This window comes from Malassezia pachydermatis (genome assembly GCF_001278385.1).
Source record: "Malassezia pachydermatis strain CBS 1879 chromosome Unknown scaffold9, whole genome shotgun sequence".
NCBI classification, from domain to species: domain Eukaryota; kingdom Fungi; phylum Basidiomycota; class Malasseziomycetes; order Malasseziales; family Malasseziaceae; genus Malassezia; species Malassezia pachydermatis.
Window position 1 is genome coordinate 34206 of NW_017253146.1, and position 17952 is coordinate 52157.

Consider the following 17952-nt stretch of genomic DNA (forward strand, 5'->3'; position numbering starts at 1 on the left):
TAGATAAAGAAAGAAACACCGTGTTGCTTCATATGCTACATGTAAATTTATAATACATTACAGAGGTCGAAACCCCCTGGTTTTTAGACACGCGACTCATCCTTGCGGCTTAGCTCCGCTTCACGCATCTTCTTCTCCGCCAGTACCTTGAACTTGAAGTAGTCCTTATGCAGGCCACACTCTGTCTTGCCAGCCTTGTCACTCCAACGACCAGAACGCTCATCTGAGCCATCCTTACCAGTCGGCAGCGATGTTGAGTGCCAGTCACCGATCGACTTATAACCCATATCCAGGAGCTCGTTGTAAGGCACGGCATTCTCCTTGGCGTATTTGTCCACTTCGGCAAACGACCAGTTCAGCAATGCGTTGACTTTAATCAGACCCGTCTCATCCACTTCCACAGCTGACAGCGAGGCACGGTCCGCACCTTGCGAACGACGACGGCCCGTGAACACCGCACGGACGCCCAACTCTTCGTACGCACGACGAGCAGGCTCCACTTTCACCAGGTAGTCGTACGTATCCTCGTCGCGCTCCCACAACTGCGGACCCCAGCGCTTCTCAAACTCCGCCGTGGTGTCGGTACCCTGCGGCTTGTAGACGTACATCGGCGCGTTGTAATGCTTCGAAGCACGCTCGGCCAACTCCACCGTCTGCGGGAAATGGTACAGCGTGTCCACAAAGATCAGCGGTACCTGGTGCTGGGGCTGAGTACCGTTCTTGGCGGCGCGATCGCTACTGATGCGCGAAATCAGATCGAGCGTCACACAGCCGGTCAAACCAAACGCTGTCGTTTGATACAAGTTAGGCAAGTTATCAACGGCCCACGTCAGAATTTCACGGGGGTGCGCGTTCTGCAGCTCTGCGTTGATCTGTGGAAGGTCTTCAATGATACGCTTTACTTGCGTATCAACGTCGGCGCCATCGGCAGCATACTTCGAGGCAACCTTCGTAGCAGCAGACATTCTTAAGAAGGCAGTGAGTGGTCAAGAGCTTGGGCGTGCGATCCTTAGCACTTTTTACGCTTTTTTGGCACGAGCGCCACTACACAACAATTTCGTCGCACGACCGCGGGTCATTCTAGCCTTTCGCACCATCGCGTATGCACATCTTGCGTGCTTTCATGGACGACCCACGGACTTTTCTCCACTTCGAGTCCGAAGCCACATGGCTTCCATGCGCACCTGTTCAAAACTGAATTAGGTCACGTGTGCGTGAGAACTGGAAGTTTGCAGATGGGTCCACGCCGAGAGTGAGTACGTCTGGACTCGTGCTAACGTTTTCCTCGTCCTACACTCAGGTCACTCCTCAAGATGGCTGCTCGTCCTACTGTGAACGTGCGCGGCATTGACGGTGCGGCTGCGGGATCGCTCCCTCTCCCGGCGGTCTTCACTGCGCCGATCCGCCCGGATGTCGTCCAGGCTATTCACTGTACGTATTTGGATTAACGGAAGAGATGCTTGGTTTCGACGTCGACGTTTGGGAAGGTCCGACCATGAATATTTGTTGCGCCCGCACTTGACGCACCTAGCATCCTTCATTTGAAAAGGATAGTACTAACATATTAGCGAACATCGCCAAGAACAAGCGTCAGCCGTACGCCGTGGCTTCGAACGCCGGTCACCAGACCTCGGCTGAGTCGTGGGGTACTGGTCGTGCCGTTGCTCGTATCCCCCGTGTCGGTGGTGGTGGTACGCACCGCTCGGGTCAGGCTGCCTTCGGTAACATGGCCCGCGGTGGTCACATGTTCGCCCCGACCAAGGTCTGGCGCCGTTGGTTCGTCAAGACCAACCAGGCTCAGCGCCGCTACGCTACTGCCTCGGCCCTGGCTGCCACGGCTCTGCCCTCGCTGGTTCTGGCCCGTGGTCACCGTGTTGAGCAGATCGAGGAGGTGCCTCTGATCGTCTCGAGTGAGGTGGAGTCGTTCACCAAGACCAAGCAGGCTGTGGCTGTCCTCAAGGCCCTTAACGCCTACGAGGACGTGACCAAGGTCTCGAACTCGCGCAAGATCCGTGCTGGTGTTGGTAAGCTCCGCAACCGCCGCCACTCCCAGCGCCGTGGTCCTCTGGTTATCTACAACCAGGACAACGGCATTGTGAAGGCTTTCCGCAACCTGCCCGGCGTGGAGGTTGCCAGTGTGCACAGCCTGAACCTTCTGCAGCTTGCTCCGGGCGGTCACCTTGGTCGCTTTGTGATCTGGACCGAGGACGCCTTCAAGCAGCTCGACACCATCTTCGGCACTTACGAGAGCGCTTCGGAGGTCAAGAAGGGCTTCCGTCTCCCGAACGCCAAGATCTCCATGCCTGACGTTACCCGTCTCATTAACTCGGATGAGATCCAGAGCGTGGTTCGTCCGGCTGGTCCTAAGCAGACCAAGCGTCCGTTCACCCAGAAGAAGAACCCGCTCCGCAACCGCGGTGTTCTCTTCCGCCTCAACCCGTACGCTCAGGCCTCGATCCGCCGTGAGCTGCGTGAGCAGGCTCAGCGCCGCGCTGGTAAGCTCAAGAAGAACACCAAGACTCCTCGCACCACCACTAGCGAGGCGTTCTTCGAGCAGCTCTTTGCTTAATTTGTAAACTGCTGCTGATGGGATGTAGGTTGCCTGTGCACACATATGCTCCTACTGATGTTTTCTTGTCTCAAAATTGCCACTAGCATTTATTCTAGTTCTAGATACATGTATTAGATCTTGTCGACTAGATACCAATGCTATCGATTGATTGCCTTGCCGATTACAGAGTCCTAACATTTTTTAAAAGATTCTAGTAACAAACGGACCCATGGACAGACCATATACATTCGTAAATTACACAATGAAGCCACGGATACGCTGGACGGTAGGCTTCCACTTCATGTTGTTCTTGGACACCTCCGCATTGGTCAACGGGCAAAGACCATCGACATCGGACGAGGAGATCAGGCGGAACTTGGGGCTATTGCCATAGCCAATGTCACCAATGGAGGGCTTGTCTGGCGTGTAGGTTGGCCAGCCACCGTGGAAACTGTACAAACCATTCTCAGGGTCTTTCACAAACTCAACATTCACACCACGGTACACCTCGGCGACGGCCTTACGAGTTTCGAAGTCATCCGTGGGCCATGGCCACAAAAAGACAGGACCAGGGTCGCCAGTCGTCTGATTACCAATGTAACGGAGCTGCGGCCAAGTGCCCCACGCGTACGGCGTGTCGCTGCCATGGAATGTCAACAGCTCACGGTACTCCCATGGCATGCCAGGCAGATAGAAAGAGGGACTGAAGCGGTATCGCCAAGTAGGTGCCACGCCCTGACGTTCTTTTGCCTGGACGCCTGCAGGACACACCCAAACTTCCGAGGTCACTACTGGTCCAGCCACATCCGTGAGGTAAGCGTCGTGGATCAAGAAGGCATTACCCTCATCTTTATTGTTGCCAATCAGCATAGGGATATCCACATAGCGCTTCTCCTCCAGGCGCTGGTAGTAGTCACTGAACACTGTTTTATTGTCCACAGCAAGCAAGAACTTGGCATCCGTCGAGAATGTAGCATCCATAATGTCCTCCCAAGGCTTGTGCTGCATGCAACGGAACTGGGCATCATCGCTGGCGGTACCGCAACCCACTTCTTTAGCCACACGATTCCAGTCACCCGTCTTTTTGGTGAAATCAGCACCATCAGGTGCCACAAAGTAACGACCCAGCGATGTCATACTGCCACTCTGCAAAATCAACCCCTTGATATACTTAGAAGTCGGCTTCTGGTAGTGCGCGTAGGCCCAGTTATCGACTGTACAAGCGCCAGTGCTGGTACCACCCATAGTAATCTTATCGGGGTCACCACCAAAGTGCTCAATGTTCTTGTACACCCACTCAATCGCAAAGTCCACATCATTCATACCGGGGTTGGCACCGGGGTAGTCGTCGTCATCATAATGGCGGCTCACATCCAGTTGCGGCGACTGCGGGTAGCCAAAAATCCAGTTGCGGAAGTTGACGCTAATCACTACCACGTCATCTTGCGTCACAATACGATCACCTTCGTACATTTCCAATTTGTTCGCACCCCATTCATACGATCCACCATAGATGTTCAGCCAGACAGGAGCCTTCTTACCCTGTCCACCAGACTTGACATAGTTCTCCCAGTGCTTCTTGCCCACGAAAATATTTGCATTCAGGCAGTCTTCACTTTGGGTACTGCGGTCAAAGATCGAAGGTGACAGACCAAAAAGACCCACGGCCTTCACGGATCCACCGCTACCATGTTGAGGGCAGCTTGGACCGTACTTAGTAGCATCTTTGACATCATCCCAGTTGGCCACAGGCTTGGGAGGGCGGAAACGGTTGGAGCCACCCGTATCGGCGCCGAATGGGACACCCAACCAGGAGTAAGCACCAGATGTATGGTTAAAGTGCCCACGGACACGACCTTCATTTGTTTTGACAACCAAGTAATCATCCGATGGCTGGTTTTGGTTGTTGTTCCCGCTCGAGTGCTTGTTTGAGTATCGACGGGCCATACCATGATGGCGCAACCGAGATTGATGGTCAGCCAACAAATCGGAGGCTGCGACACCAATAGCCACTGATGCCATCAAGGCCACAAAGGCCAACAGTAGGCTTCTCATTTGACCTGAGCACAACATCCTGCTGAGAAGGATGAAGCGCGATCCACGTTTTTTAAAGGGGAAGGAGGCACTTGTTAAAGCATATGTCGCTCTCTGATCCTATAGACGCGTCGCGCGTGTAAAAACAACCTGCATATCCATGCAGAGTTCTGCAAACGGTTAAGTTTTCCTATTCTCTAATTGCAGCAATTGCGCACGCGGTTGCCCGAGCCCTTGTATGTGCATGAGGACTAAGCGACGCCCCTTACGCAAAAACACCGAGGTTCGCCCTGGCTCGCTTTCTTAGCCTTAGTCATCATGACGCGATCGATAATCTGGAACTCTCCATGAGCCTGCGGTACGGCCTCGCCTTGTGTGTACTTTGATCACTTATCGATATTCCAACGCCACTCGTCCTTCGTGTATGTTTCATAGGGGGTTCGCCCTAGCTTACAAAGTTCAGAGTTGCGCTTCTTTACCACGTCTTCTGTCTAGGCCTGGTATTTTATCACATCGGGGACCGTTCCACATCTCATTGTTTCGAACATTACCTCCTAAATTGATTTCCCGAACGAACGTTCCTCCATCATCTGCATCGTACACCATTATGGCGCCTGTAAACACGTCTGAGGCTGTTGCAAACCCTACCAATCCTCACAAAGTTGTGATCATTGGCTCCGGCCCCGCTGGTCACACCGCTGCTATTTACCTTGCTCGTGCAAACCTTGCCCCCATCATGTACGAAGGTTTCCTTGCCAATGGCATCGCTGCCGGTGGACAGCTCACTACTACCACTGATGTTGAAAATTTCCCAGGCTTCCCTGATGGTATCGGTGGCTCTGAAATCATGGACAAATTCCGTGCTCAGTCTCTTCGTTTTGGTACCACAATCAAGACGGAAACTATTTCAAAGGTGGACTTGTCCAGCCGTCCCTTCAAGTTGTGGCGCGAGGGCTATGAGGATAAGGAGCCTGATCTGGCTGAGGTGATTATTATTGCTACCGGTGCTTCCGCCCGTCGTATGAAGCTCCCTGGTGAAGAGACTTACTGGCAGAGCGGTATCAGTGCGTGCGCTGTCTGCGATGGTGCAGTGCCTATTTTCCGCAACAAACCTCTTGCTGTTGTAGGTGGTGGTGATTCAGCTGCTGAAGAAGCCACTTACCTTACAAAGTATGCGAGCCATGTCTTTGTGTTGGTGCGGCGCGATGAACTTCGTGCCAGCAAGATCATGGCCAAACGACTGCTTTCTCACCCCAACGTTACCGTGATGTTTAACACTGTTGCCACAGAAGCGAAGGGTGATGGTGAGCTTTTGAATGCCATCCGCATCAAGGATACCAAGACTGGCGAAGAAAAGGATCTGGCTGTGAACGGCCTCTTCTATGCGATTGGTCACGTTCCCGCTACTTCTATTTTCAAGGGTCAGATTGACCTGGATGAGGACGGCTATATTCGTACCAAGCCTGGCACATCATTCTCATCAGTGCCAGGTGTCTTTGCTGCCGGTGATGTTCAGGACAAAAAGTACCGTCAAGCTGTCACATCAGCTGGTAGTGGCTGCATTGCTGCCTTAGACGCAGAACGATTTTTGGCGGAGCTAGAGGCCTCTTCCGACTAGATCATTTAGCATATGTAACTGTGATTTAGAACCGTTCCAAATAGACGCTCTTATTTAGCATGGGGTGAATGTCTTCTAAATGAGGAGAATATACTATGATCAAATCGGGCTAACCCTCGGGCTCAAACCCCGCTAAGTTCGTCAGGGCTCTTGGCACTGGAGCACCCCCCGTTCCTTGTCTGTTCTACGTGCCTGATTGGTACCGGTAAAGACAGGTATCCGATGCATCACGTGCTTTTCAAACCCGCCTCTGCGTTTGTGCTAGAGTCTTTTAGCCGAACAGACCCGTATATACAGCCAATGACTTTTTCATTATTCCCAATCCCAGCTACGCACGCTGTGATGACGAGAACAGGTGAAATCTATTGGCCCATTTTGATTCCAATCCTCTTTCTGATTAGCCGGACGGGTGCACTGCAGAGCAGGTCTGCAGCTCAGGCAAAGGGTACGTAGTTGCCTTTAAATAGGAGAACTGCATCGCTGCCAACGTTTCCTCGACAAACATGCTGTCTTCCCGCGCAATGCGCTCCCCCGCATTCCGCTCGGTGGCCCTTGGTGCCCGCCGTGCGGCTGCTACCCGTGGCTTTGCCACTGTTGCTGAGGAGGCTGCGGCTATCAACGTCGCTGACCTCAAGAACAAGGTTGAGCTCAGCTTGATCGAGTCCGGTAAGGGCTACTACCTCCCTTACGAGAAGATCGAGGAGAACCTGAAGGTTGTCCGTGACCGTCTCAAGCGCCCTATGACCATGTCGGAGAAGGTCGTCTACGGTCACTTGGAGGACCCTCACCACCAGGAGATCGAGCGTGGTGTCTCGTACCTCCGTCTTCGCCCTGACCGTGTGGCCTGCCAGGACGCCACTGCTCAGATGGCCCTTCTGCAGTTCATGTCGGCTGGTCTTGCCAAGACTGCTGTCCCGACTACCGTGCATTGTGACCACCTTATCGCCGCTGAGAACGGTAACATTGAGGACTTGGCTCGCGCTAAGGATCTCAACAAGGAGGTCTACGACTTCCTTGCCACATGCTCTGCCAAGTACGGTATTGGTTTCTGGCGCCCGGGCTCGGGTATTATTCACCAGATTATCCTTGAGAACTACGCTTTCCCGGGTGGTCTGATGATCGGTACTGACTCGCACACCCCGAACGCCGGTGGTCTTAACATGATTGCTTGCGGTGTTGGTGGTGCTGACGCCGTCGACGTTATGGCTAACATCCCCTGGGAGCTGAAGTGCCCGAAGGTGATTGGTGTTGAGCTTAAGGGTAAGCTCTCGGGCTGGACCACCCCTAAGGATGTTATCCTCAAGGTTGCTGGTGAGCTCACCGTGAAGGGTGGTACCGGTGCCATTGTTGAGTACAAGGGTCCGGGTGTCGAGTCGCTCTCGGCCACTGGTATGGCTACCATCTGTAACATGGGTGCCGAGATTGGTGCTACGACCTCGGTCTTCCCCTTCAACTCGCGCCAGGGTGACTACCTGCGCGCCACTGGCCGTGGTGAGATCGCTGACGCTGCCACCAAGTTCCAGCGCAACCTGCTGCCTGACCGTGACGCCGAGTACGACCGCCACCTCGAAATTGACCTTGACGCTCTCGAGCCGCACATCAACGGTCCGTTCACCCCTGACCTGGCTACTCCTCTCTCGAAGTTCAAGGAGGAGGTTAAGAAGAACGGCTGGCCTGAGGAGCTCAAGGTGGCTCTAATTGGTTCGTGCACCAACTCGTCGTACGAGGACATGTCGCGTTCGGCCTCGATTGCCCAGCAGGCTATTGCCCACGGCCTCAAGGTCAAGTCGGGCTTCACTATCACCCCTGGTTCGGAGCAGGTCCGTGCTACCATTGAGCGTGACGGTCAGATGCACACCCTCAACGAGGTTGGTGGTACTGTCCTTGCCAACGCTTGCGGTCCTTGCATTGGTCAGTGGAACCGTCACGATGTGAAGAAGGGCGAGAAGAACTCGATTGTTACTTCGTACAACCGTAACTTCAGCGGTCGTAACGACGCTAACTTTGCCACCCACGCCTTTGTGGCTTCGCCCGACCTGGTCACTGCCATGGCCTTCGGTGGTAGCCTGACTTTCAACCCGATGACTGACTCGCTTGTTGGCTCGGACGGCAAGGAGTTCAAGTTCAATGCTCCGACTGGTATTGACCTGCCGGCGAAGGGTTACGACCCGGGTGAGAACACCTTCCAGGCCCCGCCTGCTGATGGCTCGAACGTTGAGGTGATTATTCGCCCTGACTCGGAGCGTCTCCACTTCCTTGAGCCGTTCAAGCCGTGGAAGAAGGAGGACCCGAAGGACCTTCCTGTCTTGATCAAGGTCAAGGGCAAGTGCACCACTGACCACATTTCGGCTGGTGGTCCCTGGCTCCGTTACCGTGGTCACCTGCGCAACATCTCGAACAACTGCTTGATTGGTGCCACCAACGCTGCCAACGACGAGACCAACAACGTCCAGAACTACTACACTGGTGAGTGGGGTGCTGTCCCGGCCACCGCCGCCTTTTACCGTGACAACGGTCACCCGTGGGTTGTGATCGGTGACGACAACTACGGTGAGGGTTCGTCGCGTGAGCACGCTGCCCTGGAGCCTCGTTACCTGGGTGGTTTGGCTATCATCACCAAGTCGTTCGCTCGTATCCACGAGACTAACTGCAAGAAGCAGGGTCTTCTGCCCCTGACCTTCAAGAACTCGGCCGACTACGACCTTGTTCGCCCTGATGACCTGGTTGACCTCGAGGGTGTGCAGACTCTTGCTCCTGGCAGCACCGTCACCCTGGTTGCCAAGCACAAGGATGGTTCGGAGGACCGCATTCCTCTGCAGCACAGTTTCAACGAGAACCAGATCGAGTGGTTCAAGGCTGGTAGCGCCCTCAACCTGATGGCGTTGAAGGCCAAGTCTGCTTAAGTATAAGTAGATGAATAAATCTCTTCAGCGTTACGCGCGTGAACAGCATGTAGTCTGCGATGATTGTAACAAGAAGTGTTGTCCCTTTATATTTTCTATGTGCGAACTAGTGCGAAGTGCTTGCTTCTCTTCTCTTCTGTAGATGTAGTAGTCTTGGGTGTGTGGAGAAGTGGAGCTTCGTCGTCCCTTGGCTACTGCGCTCAGGGCGCCATGTCGCTGGCTGTGGATCGCGAGTACGTTTGCCATTTTCTACTAACGCAACTGAGCTGCTGCGTTCAATATTAGAACAAAATATATACAGTACTGCAATGATGCTGCCATCCGGCGTGTTCTCACGGATGCCGACGCGCCAGAGCGGGGATCAGTCAAGGGCGAGTTTAGCTCCAGTGTGACATCCACTCAGTTCATGGGGCGTAGCACCTCTATTGGCTCACAAATGAACTCTGCTAGAACGGGTTATATGGTTCCCAGATCTCCCTCTCCTCCTCAACAGCTTGACAAGGTTCGCCATCTTCTTCTTCAATACTTGCCTGACCAAGAGGAGCTATGGGGCCCAGAAACATCCCTAGGTGCATCATCGTCTGGGTCATCTTTGGATGATGATCTACCGTTTGTGTATCGGTCCGTATCTAGTCGGCCTTTTATGGACAAGGGTATTCCCGTATCGTCTCCTTCCTCACAGCAAGCGAGTCCTACAAAAGCACCCGCTAGAGCACACTCTGCGTTAGGATCCATTGTTCGACAACCAACGAACCAGGTCACGACGGGGGGAAGCGTATCTACGTCACAAGCTCAAATGCCTCATCACTCTGAACGAACTGCGCACTACCCAGCCCACGGCCCACGATCCACCCTTCCTGACCCTTCCCTGGCGACTACATTTTCAAAACTCCATTTAGAACATACCATCACAGACGGATCGGCACCTTGGAAAAAAGACATGCAATCCACTTTATCAGCTGCCCCAACTTTGCTAGCTTCTTTCACTGAAGATACCTCGGATATGTCGCGTGAAAGTTCATTGCAAGGTGTCTCCTCCTTAGCCTCTGCCGAGACACTGGTTAACTTTGAAACTGACATGACTCATCATACTTTGGATGTATCTACTGAGGCTCATGGCTCAGGTGCTACTCATGTTTCTGAAGCACCAGGCGATGCAATTTCATTCCATCGACAGCCAATTACTGAACCCACTGTGAGATCGTCTCTGCTTAAGCAGCGCTTGTGTGGCCCAGACCCATCATTGTCCACATCATCTCTGCATGAATACTCACGCATTGCCGCTCATGGAAATGTGAGGAGCATGAACATCACTATCTATTTCCCTGGACAGTCAATATCAACTCAAAACGGGCCTAACCGATCGCTCTCTGTTTCTGTTCAACTTGATGCTAACATGGAAGAGCTTATTGGGTATGCGTTGTATTTGTATACACACACGTATGGCTCGCTTCCGTCACATCCCGACATTCAAGACAACTTGGATCTAGTAACGATTACCCAATCATGGGTTTTGCGTATGGTCGAAGATGGCATGGTCGACTATGACTATCCAGGTATGTTCTAATATTCTTACCGACAAGCTATCGAGTATAACTTAACTGTGGGACGGTTCGGTGAAGATGAATTTGCCTTGTGTCCCAAAACATTACCGAAGTGTATGTATGCGAGTGTTGCCGATCTGACAAAAGTGTCCATCCCATCTGTACCCGCCTCTTCCAGCGGTCTTAAACTGTCACCATCAAACGAACCTACGGTTTCTCTTGCTATTATGGTAGTCCCAACGGCCAGCGGGAATACCCAGATTCAGGTTCGCCCTGATACAACGACTGCAGAGGTGCTAGCTGCTGTATGCCAACAATGCCATCTTGAGCATCCACAAAACTATGCGTTGTTGCGGCGCGATCGTGGTGAGCTTATTGACATGCAATTAAAAGCAGCCGACTTTCAGCATGTGGACGACTTGGCCTTGGTTGAACGTACATCAATGCAGGCACAGGCTTTGTCCAATGATCTAGGGCCAGTACTTCAGCAACCCAAGTACAAGAACGCTATGGACTTGATCACTAACTACAAGGTATGTAATTCTTCTACTCACTCCACAGTCCTATGCTGTCAACCGGCGACACCACATTGCCATGGGCCGTCAAGAGCGTATCCTTACCTTGGACGGCGACTGGATCCACATCTTGTATGTTTTAATTTTTCTGACTTTTAGACGGCCTACGGAAAAACGCTTATCTCACTCTAAAACTACGTCGTATCACGTCTCTTCCATCATGCGCTGTGAGCTCAACCCCCGTATCCCAACTCAATTTCGCATTGTCGCCTATCGTGAACGCTCGCGAGACACGAAGCGGTATGAGTTTGAGACGGACGACAAGGACCGTGCGGCTGAAATCGTGCACGAAATCAATCATCTGCTTCAACAGTAGTTTTTCCTAAAACAAACTTGTACATTCTTTAGTCTGGTATCACTATAGAGCTCTGTTCCATTTCGTTACACGGTAATCACCGGAAATTCAAGCTTCAGAGATTTTGGCAGGCTCTTCATCGTCACTTGCATCCTCTTCCTGCATGTCGTTCAGGCCCTCCATGCCAGAACCACCCATCTGGGCCATCATTGACTGGAGGTCCAGTCCGCCCATACCACCCATGCCTTGCAGCATCGACGGGTCGAAGCCCCCGGCCATAGCCGGGTCATTGAGGTCTTCGGTCTGCTCATCCTCATCCTCCCACTTGTCAAAGTCCGTCTTCACATTGTGGAGACGGGCCTTCTGCTTCGTCAGACGGGGCCAGTATTCCTCCTGCGCCTTCTCCTTGCGGAGCACAAGGTAGAGGCTCTTAGCAGTGAGATGCTTCTGCGACTTGTCGGGAACGATGTCATCGTAGAACTCCAAATCGTAGTTGTACTTGTGGCCCACGATACCCCGCGAAGAATCCGTCTCAACAGTGGCTTCGAAGTGCAGGCCCGTAGGGGTAAGGTCGCACTTGGTGTGCTCCTCAGTCAGATTGGGCACATTGATGGTGAGCAGAATCAGGTTGCGCTCAGGCTCCGCTGCCGAGCTGCGCTGGGCCCACAAAAGTTCCGGAACAGCAACTTGGGGAGACATTATGGTGAATAGGTAAGGTGCTTAGCTAGGGTATTTGTTCCTAAAGTAGGCCCCTGCGCCGGAACATCGAAGGCGGTAGAACATACCAGACCTCCGCCATGGCCTTGGCTTCACGTGGTCCTCCACGTGGACATCCACAATTTTTTTCGAACTGCCCCGACCACCTGCTGCGTTTTCGTACACGATGGTGCGTGAGGGCAACGTCAAGCGCAAGGCAACCACGCGCGCTCCTGTTGCTGTGCCGACAGGTATCAAGCTCAAAAGCAAGACTGTGAAAGAAGATCCAGTCAAGCTGACCAAGAAAAAGAGTACGAAAGAGGATGTCAGTGCAGCTCCCGTCAAGAAAAAAACCAAGTCGGTTCGCATCAGTGAAAACCCTTCAGTCGTCAAGATTCCAGCTCGGAAAACCTCAACAAAGAAATCAAAAGTAGTACCTCTTGCCACAACGGTTGAAGATGAAGATGAGGATGAGGGTGATGAGGACGAAATTGCTCTCGTCGATGAGGATGACGACTCAGAGGAGCTGGAAGGATTCCCCCCGATGGACTCCGAAGATGAGGACGAAGAGGATGACGCTCTTGCCATGCGTGCTGCACCCACTGTGAGCGAGGTAGTGCGTCTTCCTAGCAGCCGTGATGATGTCGCTGTGCGCCAGCGCCTCGAGAAGGCCAAGCAAAAGCAGGCTCAGAACAAAGATAAGGAGGAAGTGGGTGTCGTATACATTGGCCGCCTTCCTCATGGATTCTTTGAAGACCAGCTGAAGGCTTACTTTGAGCAGTTTGGCGACATTAACCGTCTGCGTTTGTCGCGCAACAAAAAGACTGGTCATTCGCGCCACTACGGCTTCATGGAGTTTGCTTCAGCAGATGTGGCAGAGATTGTTGTGGACACCATGAACAATTATCTACTGAATGGTCATCTTTTGCAAATGTCGATGATTCCTCCGGAAAAGGTTGATCCTAACCTTTGGGTGGGCGCCAACCGCAAGTTCCGTCGCGTGCCTACTGACCGCATCGAGCGTGTTCGCCGTTCCAAGTCGCGGTCTGCAGAAGCCAGAGCCAAGGTGAATCAGAAACTGTTGCAGCGCCAAAAGAAACGTCGTGCAGCGTTGGAGCGTGCAGGCATCGAGTATGATTTCCCGGGATACCAGTAAACCATGTATTATGTATTATCATTCTCCCTTACATAGCGACTTCTACTTACGTCGAAATCAATAACCAAGATCCACGAGCGCCCGCGTTCATGAGTTCAGTTTGCCCAATCTTCACACGGTTGGCCGTTGGAGTGATAGTTGGCAATGCGATAGCGGCCACGCCCCTGCCCAGCGACGATGCGGACGTATCTGGGTCTGTCGCTGGAGGCCCCATCGTGGCTGTTGATGGCGCCATGGGCGTGTCGGGTGCGTTTCGGAACGGTATTATATCTGACGCCGAGATTTGTCGTGAATCATCGGCTGAGGTCATAGAGGCAGGTACAGGTGAGCTGATCGCGCCAAGAGGGGGGGACATGAGGGAAGTAGGAGCAGAGGGCGGCATGGATACCTCTAAGCGCAAATAGGCCTCCGCACTCCATTCATACCATACTCGCCGTTCATCCGTGAGTCGCCACATATGAACATCCATCTCACAACGGGCCGGCACATACAATGGCTCGCGGAAGGGGAAAAACATAGGGAACCAACTCACCATATCCTTGCTGGCGCGCGCCTTGTTAGGGAAAATGCTCAATTTTACATCCTTGTAGAGTTGCGCCTCAAAGTAACCTGCTAGGCCATGGCATATGCCAGCGTGTGGGATGTAGAACGTATGCACAGCAGAGCGCACATTGTGACTGTTTGTCATCGGCACACCATGCTCATTGACCACCAAACCACTGTTGACCATAGGTCTATGCTCAAAACACCAACATGGCTGCACACGTTCACATTTGAACGTTTCGTCGGTCGACGAGAGGATACGCATCGATTGGAAAAAGACCACGAACGGTGAATCAAACACAGCCGCACCGGAAGGCGTTGTACCCATTCCTACACCTCCTCCTGTCGGCATAGAGCCCAATTTGGGCTGCGCTTTCAACTGGCCATGCAGCTTGGGCGTAGTGATAGGCGCCAAATAGGATGTGTACGAGCTTGGAATTGAAATGCCATTGGGCTTCAGGAAGCGCATTGCACCGTCCAGGCACTCTGGTGCAAGTTCGTTATCTCCAAAGCTGCCCAATAGCTCGCTCACCACGATATCAGCTAAATCTGATTTGCTCTGTGGGATTGGCAACGTCCGCATATCGCCTTGCAGAATACGAATACGTTCTGTACCCCACTCATGGACTTGACGCTCTTGTAGGCCTATACAAGCACCAGGGTTCTTTTCCACAGCCGTAATAATCACCACACGAGACGCTCTTTTGGCTGCGGTTAGACATCGTGTGACCAAAGCGCCGTGACCTGCCCCCACGATCCAGACCTGTACAGGCGAGCCGGGTGTACGAATGTCCGACAGCGCTTGGAACATAGCTTCCTCGTACAGGTCATACTTCACAGGATCTGATTCAAATACATTGTACGTGCTGGCACCGAGCTGGTGCGCCATGGGTTGTAAAGGCGCCTGCAAATGGTCACCATACCCCTGTGCATAGACTTCCATCTGAGTCAGTGACGGCTGCTTCTTAGCCAGGTGTTGCAAGTACAGCAAGTATGCATCTGGCCCACCTTGTGTATGATTCGAAGGCGGTGATGTGATGTTCACTAGTACCATTTTGACCGACTGGCGCAAGAGTTGCAAGACCAGTGACTGTGCCGACTTGGATAATACTGGGTACCCACGAGCATTCGACAGGAATGAAGATGCAGGAAGCCATAACAAAGAAACCGGTTCACTTAACCACCGCTCAATGGACGATGTAGGCGGCAGTGGCATCGACAAATCCAAAGCAACGTGCAACTGGGGGTGGTAGGAACACAGGGTCTGAATCTGGTCCCATGTCTCCCACGCCCAATTATCATTGGTTCGCAGATAAGCCGTAGCTGGTACAGAGAAAGGACCATTGGGCGAGCGTAACGAGTGTCGCGCGAGCATGTCATTGAGCAAATGCGGCGAGCTAACGGGCAGTCGAATTGATACCCGCATCGTGGGAGGGATAAGTGGCATCTCCCCAGCGATGCCAACCAAGCAAGAGTTGATTACACGTGCATAATCAGCCAGATAAGGCGTACGGCTTGGCTCACTCCCAGGCGGGGGCAGCACAATATGTTCCACGCCCAGGTAGGCTGCGTAAGCAATTTCTTGCCGCAATGCCAGCTCAGAGTCAAATCGCACACCCTCATCCTCTGCATCCAGTTCAATCCATGGACTAATGACCACAGTTACACCCTTTGCCTCACTGGCCTTGGTCAGGTTCAGCTCTGAACGTAGGAAAGAGGGGTTCTTGCGCCATCGTTCTGCTTCTCTCTGGACCTGCATGTCCAAAGAAACACCTCCTGTAGCCAGTGCAGAGCGACTTGTACTACGTGGAAGAATGCCTGGTTTTGCCTCTACCTGGGGCACGCCTGTGTGAAGACACATTTTCTCCCAGCGGTCCAGCCAGCGGAAGTTTGCTAATTCCACAACGATACCGTCATAATTGCCTGCTTCCGTCATCAATTTGCACTGCTCTACCGTAGTTAGGTTTTCCTCTTGCAACTTGTCCAGGTCTGCCTCATCTGTCGGCATAGAAACGCCTAGCAGGTCGGGCCGAACGGTGACGTGCGATGCAGATGTAGGTGGTGAAATAGGCGCGCTAGCGGGCGGCACAGGCAATGGCCGTGCTTGACTCACACCTGACGCGATAGGATCTAATACCTTGTTCGGTACATACAAACAGACGGGCACTCGAGGCGCAGGGGCCTGCTTCGTGCCCTCAGACTCGTTTGTCATTGTCGTAGGTCGTGCAGATGGGAAGGGATCCGCATTGGGCATAAAAGTGTCATTGCAGCGCTTTCATTGGCGGGGCGTGGGGCTGCTCATCGCCATCGGCCCCCCATTGCCCTCCACCTCCATATAGAAAGAGGTGGGGTTGTTGTTGATTTGGTGCTACGCCAATGGGCAAGAGCGTATGTATTTGTCTGGCGACGTCTGTTACTAACATACAGTTTGAGGAACTCAAGCGAGAAGCACTTGAGAATAGTCAAAGGCAACGCGTTGAGCTCGAGGAAAAATTAAAAGAACGTGCAAAGCACAAGGATGATGCCCAACGAGCTGCAGAAGAACGAGAGCGACAACGGGCAGCATGGAATGCACGCGAGCGCGAAAGACAGCTCAAAAATGAGTCAGTAATGAAAAAATTGGAAGAGAAACGTGCTGAAGCAGCGGCAAAACGATCGGCTGCACAAGAAGCAGCACAAAAGGCAGCCATCGACAAGGCGGTGGGTCGGTCCAACAAGCGAGCTCCTGCCTTGGAAAAGGCGAAAATCCATGCAGCTATGCGGCGTGCCCAAGTACCGAGAAGCCGAGGTGGGGCAGTAGCTCTCACTCGTGAGGAAAAGAGGATGAAGCGAATGGCTAATGAGATGGGTGTATCTTTCAAAGTGCAACGCAATGCTCCACCTCCAAAAATGAATACCAACATGGCTGCTAAGCCCAATGTTCCCAGCACATCGACATCAGTGGCAGGGCAAGCGCCTCCAAAACGCTTATCTGCGCGCGAAAAGTTCATCTTGGAAGAGAGACAACGCAAACTTGCAAAGCAAGCTGCCGCTCACGTTGACGATGAAGACGTTGATGAATACGACTCCATGTCTGACATGGGCTCTGAAGATGAGGGTGATGTACCTGCCCATGCATCCATCCGTGACGAGATTTGGAAACTATTTGGAAGAGATCGACAAAGGTATGTTGACATATGTATGAGTTTTCTTATACAAAGGTACATGGCCCGTGATGTCGATAGTGATGACGACATGGAGGCAGGTGCAGATGATGTACTTGAAGAGGAACGTCGAAGTTCCATGTTTGGCCGCCGCGAAGACGAGCGCGAAGAGCAGATGCTCTTAGAAAGCAAGAGGCGAAAGTTCCAGGGACGGCCATAGCACGATACCAGTTAATTTCATGCGCGCTTTTCCAGTACCCATGCACTCGATGGCTGCAGTGTTTTGTAGTAGTTGTCTACGGTATCCACAATTTGGAACCCGTGCTGCTCGTACAGCCGCTTCGCTGCTTCATTGCCCGTTTGCACATGCAGGTAGATGGAATTAATACGACGTCCTGCAAAGGTGGATCCCAATGCTGCAGTTTCCAGTAGATGCTTTAAAAGTGCATCAGCTATGCCTAGTCGACGGTAAGGTTTGAGCACAGCCAGTGTCATTACATAGACTTTCCACGTTGTCACATCTTTTCCTTCTTCCAAGCGACAACAAATATTTGCCACAGGGATATCATTAAACAAACCCAACTTACAAATTGGATTTGTATCCTCTGCTAGGGCAATATCGTACACATTCTCCTCGTATTCGATCGGCAGGAGTAGGGCATTCAGGCGCCGTACCTGGTTGATATTGTTCTTCGTAATGTCTGCCAACGAGATAGTTGACCGTGCAGCGATTTCACGACGCACAGGAGCGTCCGCTTGAGGCTTAATGCGCTCGGCGTATGAGAGAGGAGGTGGTGCCACGGCCATCATCCAAGCCTAATCGATGAAGTGAGATGCGTCGTCTTGCTTCTCCATGGCTTGTGGGTCACCCAAGTGACTGCTTCGTTGCTTAGT

The 17952-nt window shown here is 52.6% G+C and overlaps 11 protein-coding genes across 11 annotated transcripts; 6 read left to right on the plus strand and 5 right to left on the minus strand.

Annotated features, from left to right (window-relative positions):
* Window positions 1-83: 83 nt before the first annotated feature.
* On the minus strand, window positions 84-965 carry Malapachy_1295 (phosphoadenosine phosphosulfate reductase; the record flags this gene model as incomplete). Its single annotated transcript, XM_018135800.1, has 1 exon — window positions 84-965. The coding sequence occupies one exon, from the start codon at window positions 963-965 to the stop codon at window positions 84-86; it is 882 nt and encodes a 293-aa protein (XP_017990432.1).
* Window positions 966-1313: 348 nt separating this feature from the next.
* Window positions 1314-2569, plus strand: Malapachy_1290 (60s ribosomal protein l4; the record flags this gene model as incomplete). The annotated part of the gene is made up of 2 exons (XM_018135795.1): window positions 1314-1431; window positions 1569-2569. The coding sequence occupies 2 exons, from the start codon at window positions 1314-1316 to the stop codon at window positions 2567-2569; spliced, it is 1119 nt and encodes a 372-aa protein (XP_017990430.1).
* A 237-nt stretch (window positions 2570-2806) lies between these two features.
* Malapachy_1321 (carboxylesterase family protein) lies at window positions 2807-4573 on the minus strand (the record flags this gene model as incomplete). The annotated part of the gene is made up of 1 exon (XM_018135826.1): window positions 2807-4573. One exon carries the CDS (start codon window positions 4571-4573, stop codon window positions 2807-2809), a length of 1767 nt encoding a protein of 588 aa, XP_017990364.1.
* Window positions 4574-5192: 619 nt separating this feature from the next.
* On the plus strand, window positions 5193-6203 carry Malapachy_1286 (thioredoxin reductase; the record flags this gene model as incomplete). The annotated part of the gene is made up of 1 exon (XM_018135791.1): window positions 5193-6203. One exon carries the CDS (start codon window positions 5193-5195, stop codon window positions 6201-6203), a length of 1011 nt encoding a protein of 336 aa, XP_017990423.1.
* Window positions 6204-6724: 521 nt separating this feature from the next.
* On the plus strand, window positions 6725-9106 carry Malapachy_1285 (aconitate hydratase; the record flags this gene model as incomplete). The annotated part of the gene is made up of 1 exon (XM_018135790.1): window positions 6725-9106. One exon carries the CDS (start codon window positions 6725-6727, stop codon window positions 9104-9106), a length of 2382 nt encoding a protein of 793 aa, XP_017990435.1.
* Window positions 9107-10502: 1396 nt separating this feature from the next.
* Malapachy_1315 (hypothetical protein) lies at window positions 10503-11541 on the plus strand (the record flags this gene model as incomplete). The annotated part of the gene is made up of 4 exons (XM_018135820.1): window positions 10503-10662; window positions 10690-11183; window positions 11212-11297; window positions 11325-11541. The coding sequence occupies 4 exons, from the start codon at window positions 10503-10505 to the stop codon at window positions 11539-11541; spliced, it is 957 nt and encodes a 318-aa protein (XP_017990330.1).
* Window positions 11542-11628: 87 nt separating this feature from the next.
* Window positions 11629-12219, minus strand: Malapachy_1300 (hypothetical protein; the record flags this gene model as incomplete). Its single annotated transcript, XM_018135805.1, has 1 exon — window positions 11629-12219. One exon carries the CDS (start codon window positions 12217-12219, stop codon window positions 11629-11631), a length of 591 nt encoding a protein of 196 aa, XP_017990420.1.
* Window positions 12220-12403: 184 nt separating this feature from the next.
* Window positions 12404-13372, plus strand: Malapachy_1314 (nop15-protein involved in 60s ribosomal subunit biogenesis; the record flags this gene model as incomplete). Its single annotated transcript, XM_018135819.1, has 1 exon — window positions 12404-13372. The coding sequence occupies one exon, from the start codon at window positions 12404-12406 to the stop codon at window positions 13370-13372; it is 969 nt and encodes a 322-aa protein (XP_017990329.1).
* Window positions 13373-13418: 46 nt separating this feature from the next.
* On the minus strand, window positions 13419-16127 carry Malapachy_1297 (protein arginine n-methyltransferase; the record flags this gene model as incomplete). The annotated part of the gene is made up of 1 exon (XM_018135802.1): window positions 13419-16127. One exon carries the CDS (start codon window positions 16125-16127, stop codon window positions 13419-13421), a length of 2709 nt encoding a protein of 902 aa, XP_017990431.1.
* Window positions 16128-16291: 164 nt separating this feature from the next.
* On the plus strand, window positions 16292-17278 carry Malapachy_1316 (hypothetical protein; the record flags this gene model as incomplete). The annotated part of the gene is made up of 3 exons (XM_018135821.1): window positions 16292-16303; window positions 16343-17079; window positions 17116-17278. The coding sequence occupies 3 exons, from the start codon at window positions 16292-16294 to the stop codon at window positions 17276-17278; spliced, it is 912 nt and encodes a 303-aa protein (XP_017990327.1).
* A 17-nt stretch (window positions 17279-17295) lies between these two features.
* Window positions 17296-17865, minus strand: Malapachy_1302 (acyl- n-acyltransferase; the record flags this gene model as incomplete). The annotated part of the gene is made up of 1 exon (XM_018135807.1): window positions 17296-17865. One exon carries the CDS (start codon window positions 17863-17865, stop codon window positions 17296-17298), a length of 570 nt encoding a protein of 189 aa, XP_017990346.1.
* Window positions 17866-17952: the final 87 nt, after the last annotated feature.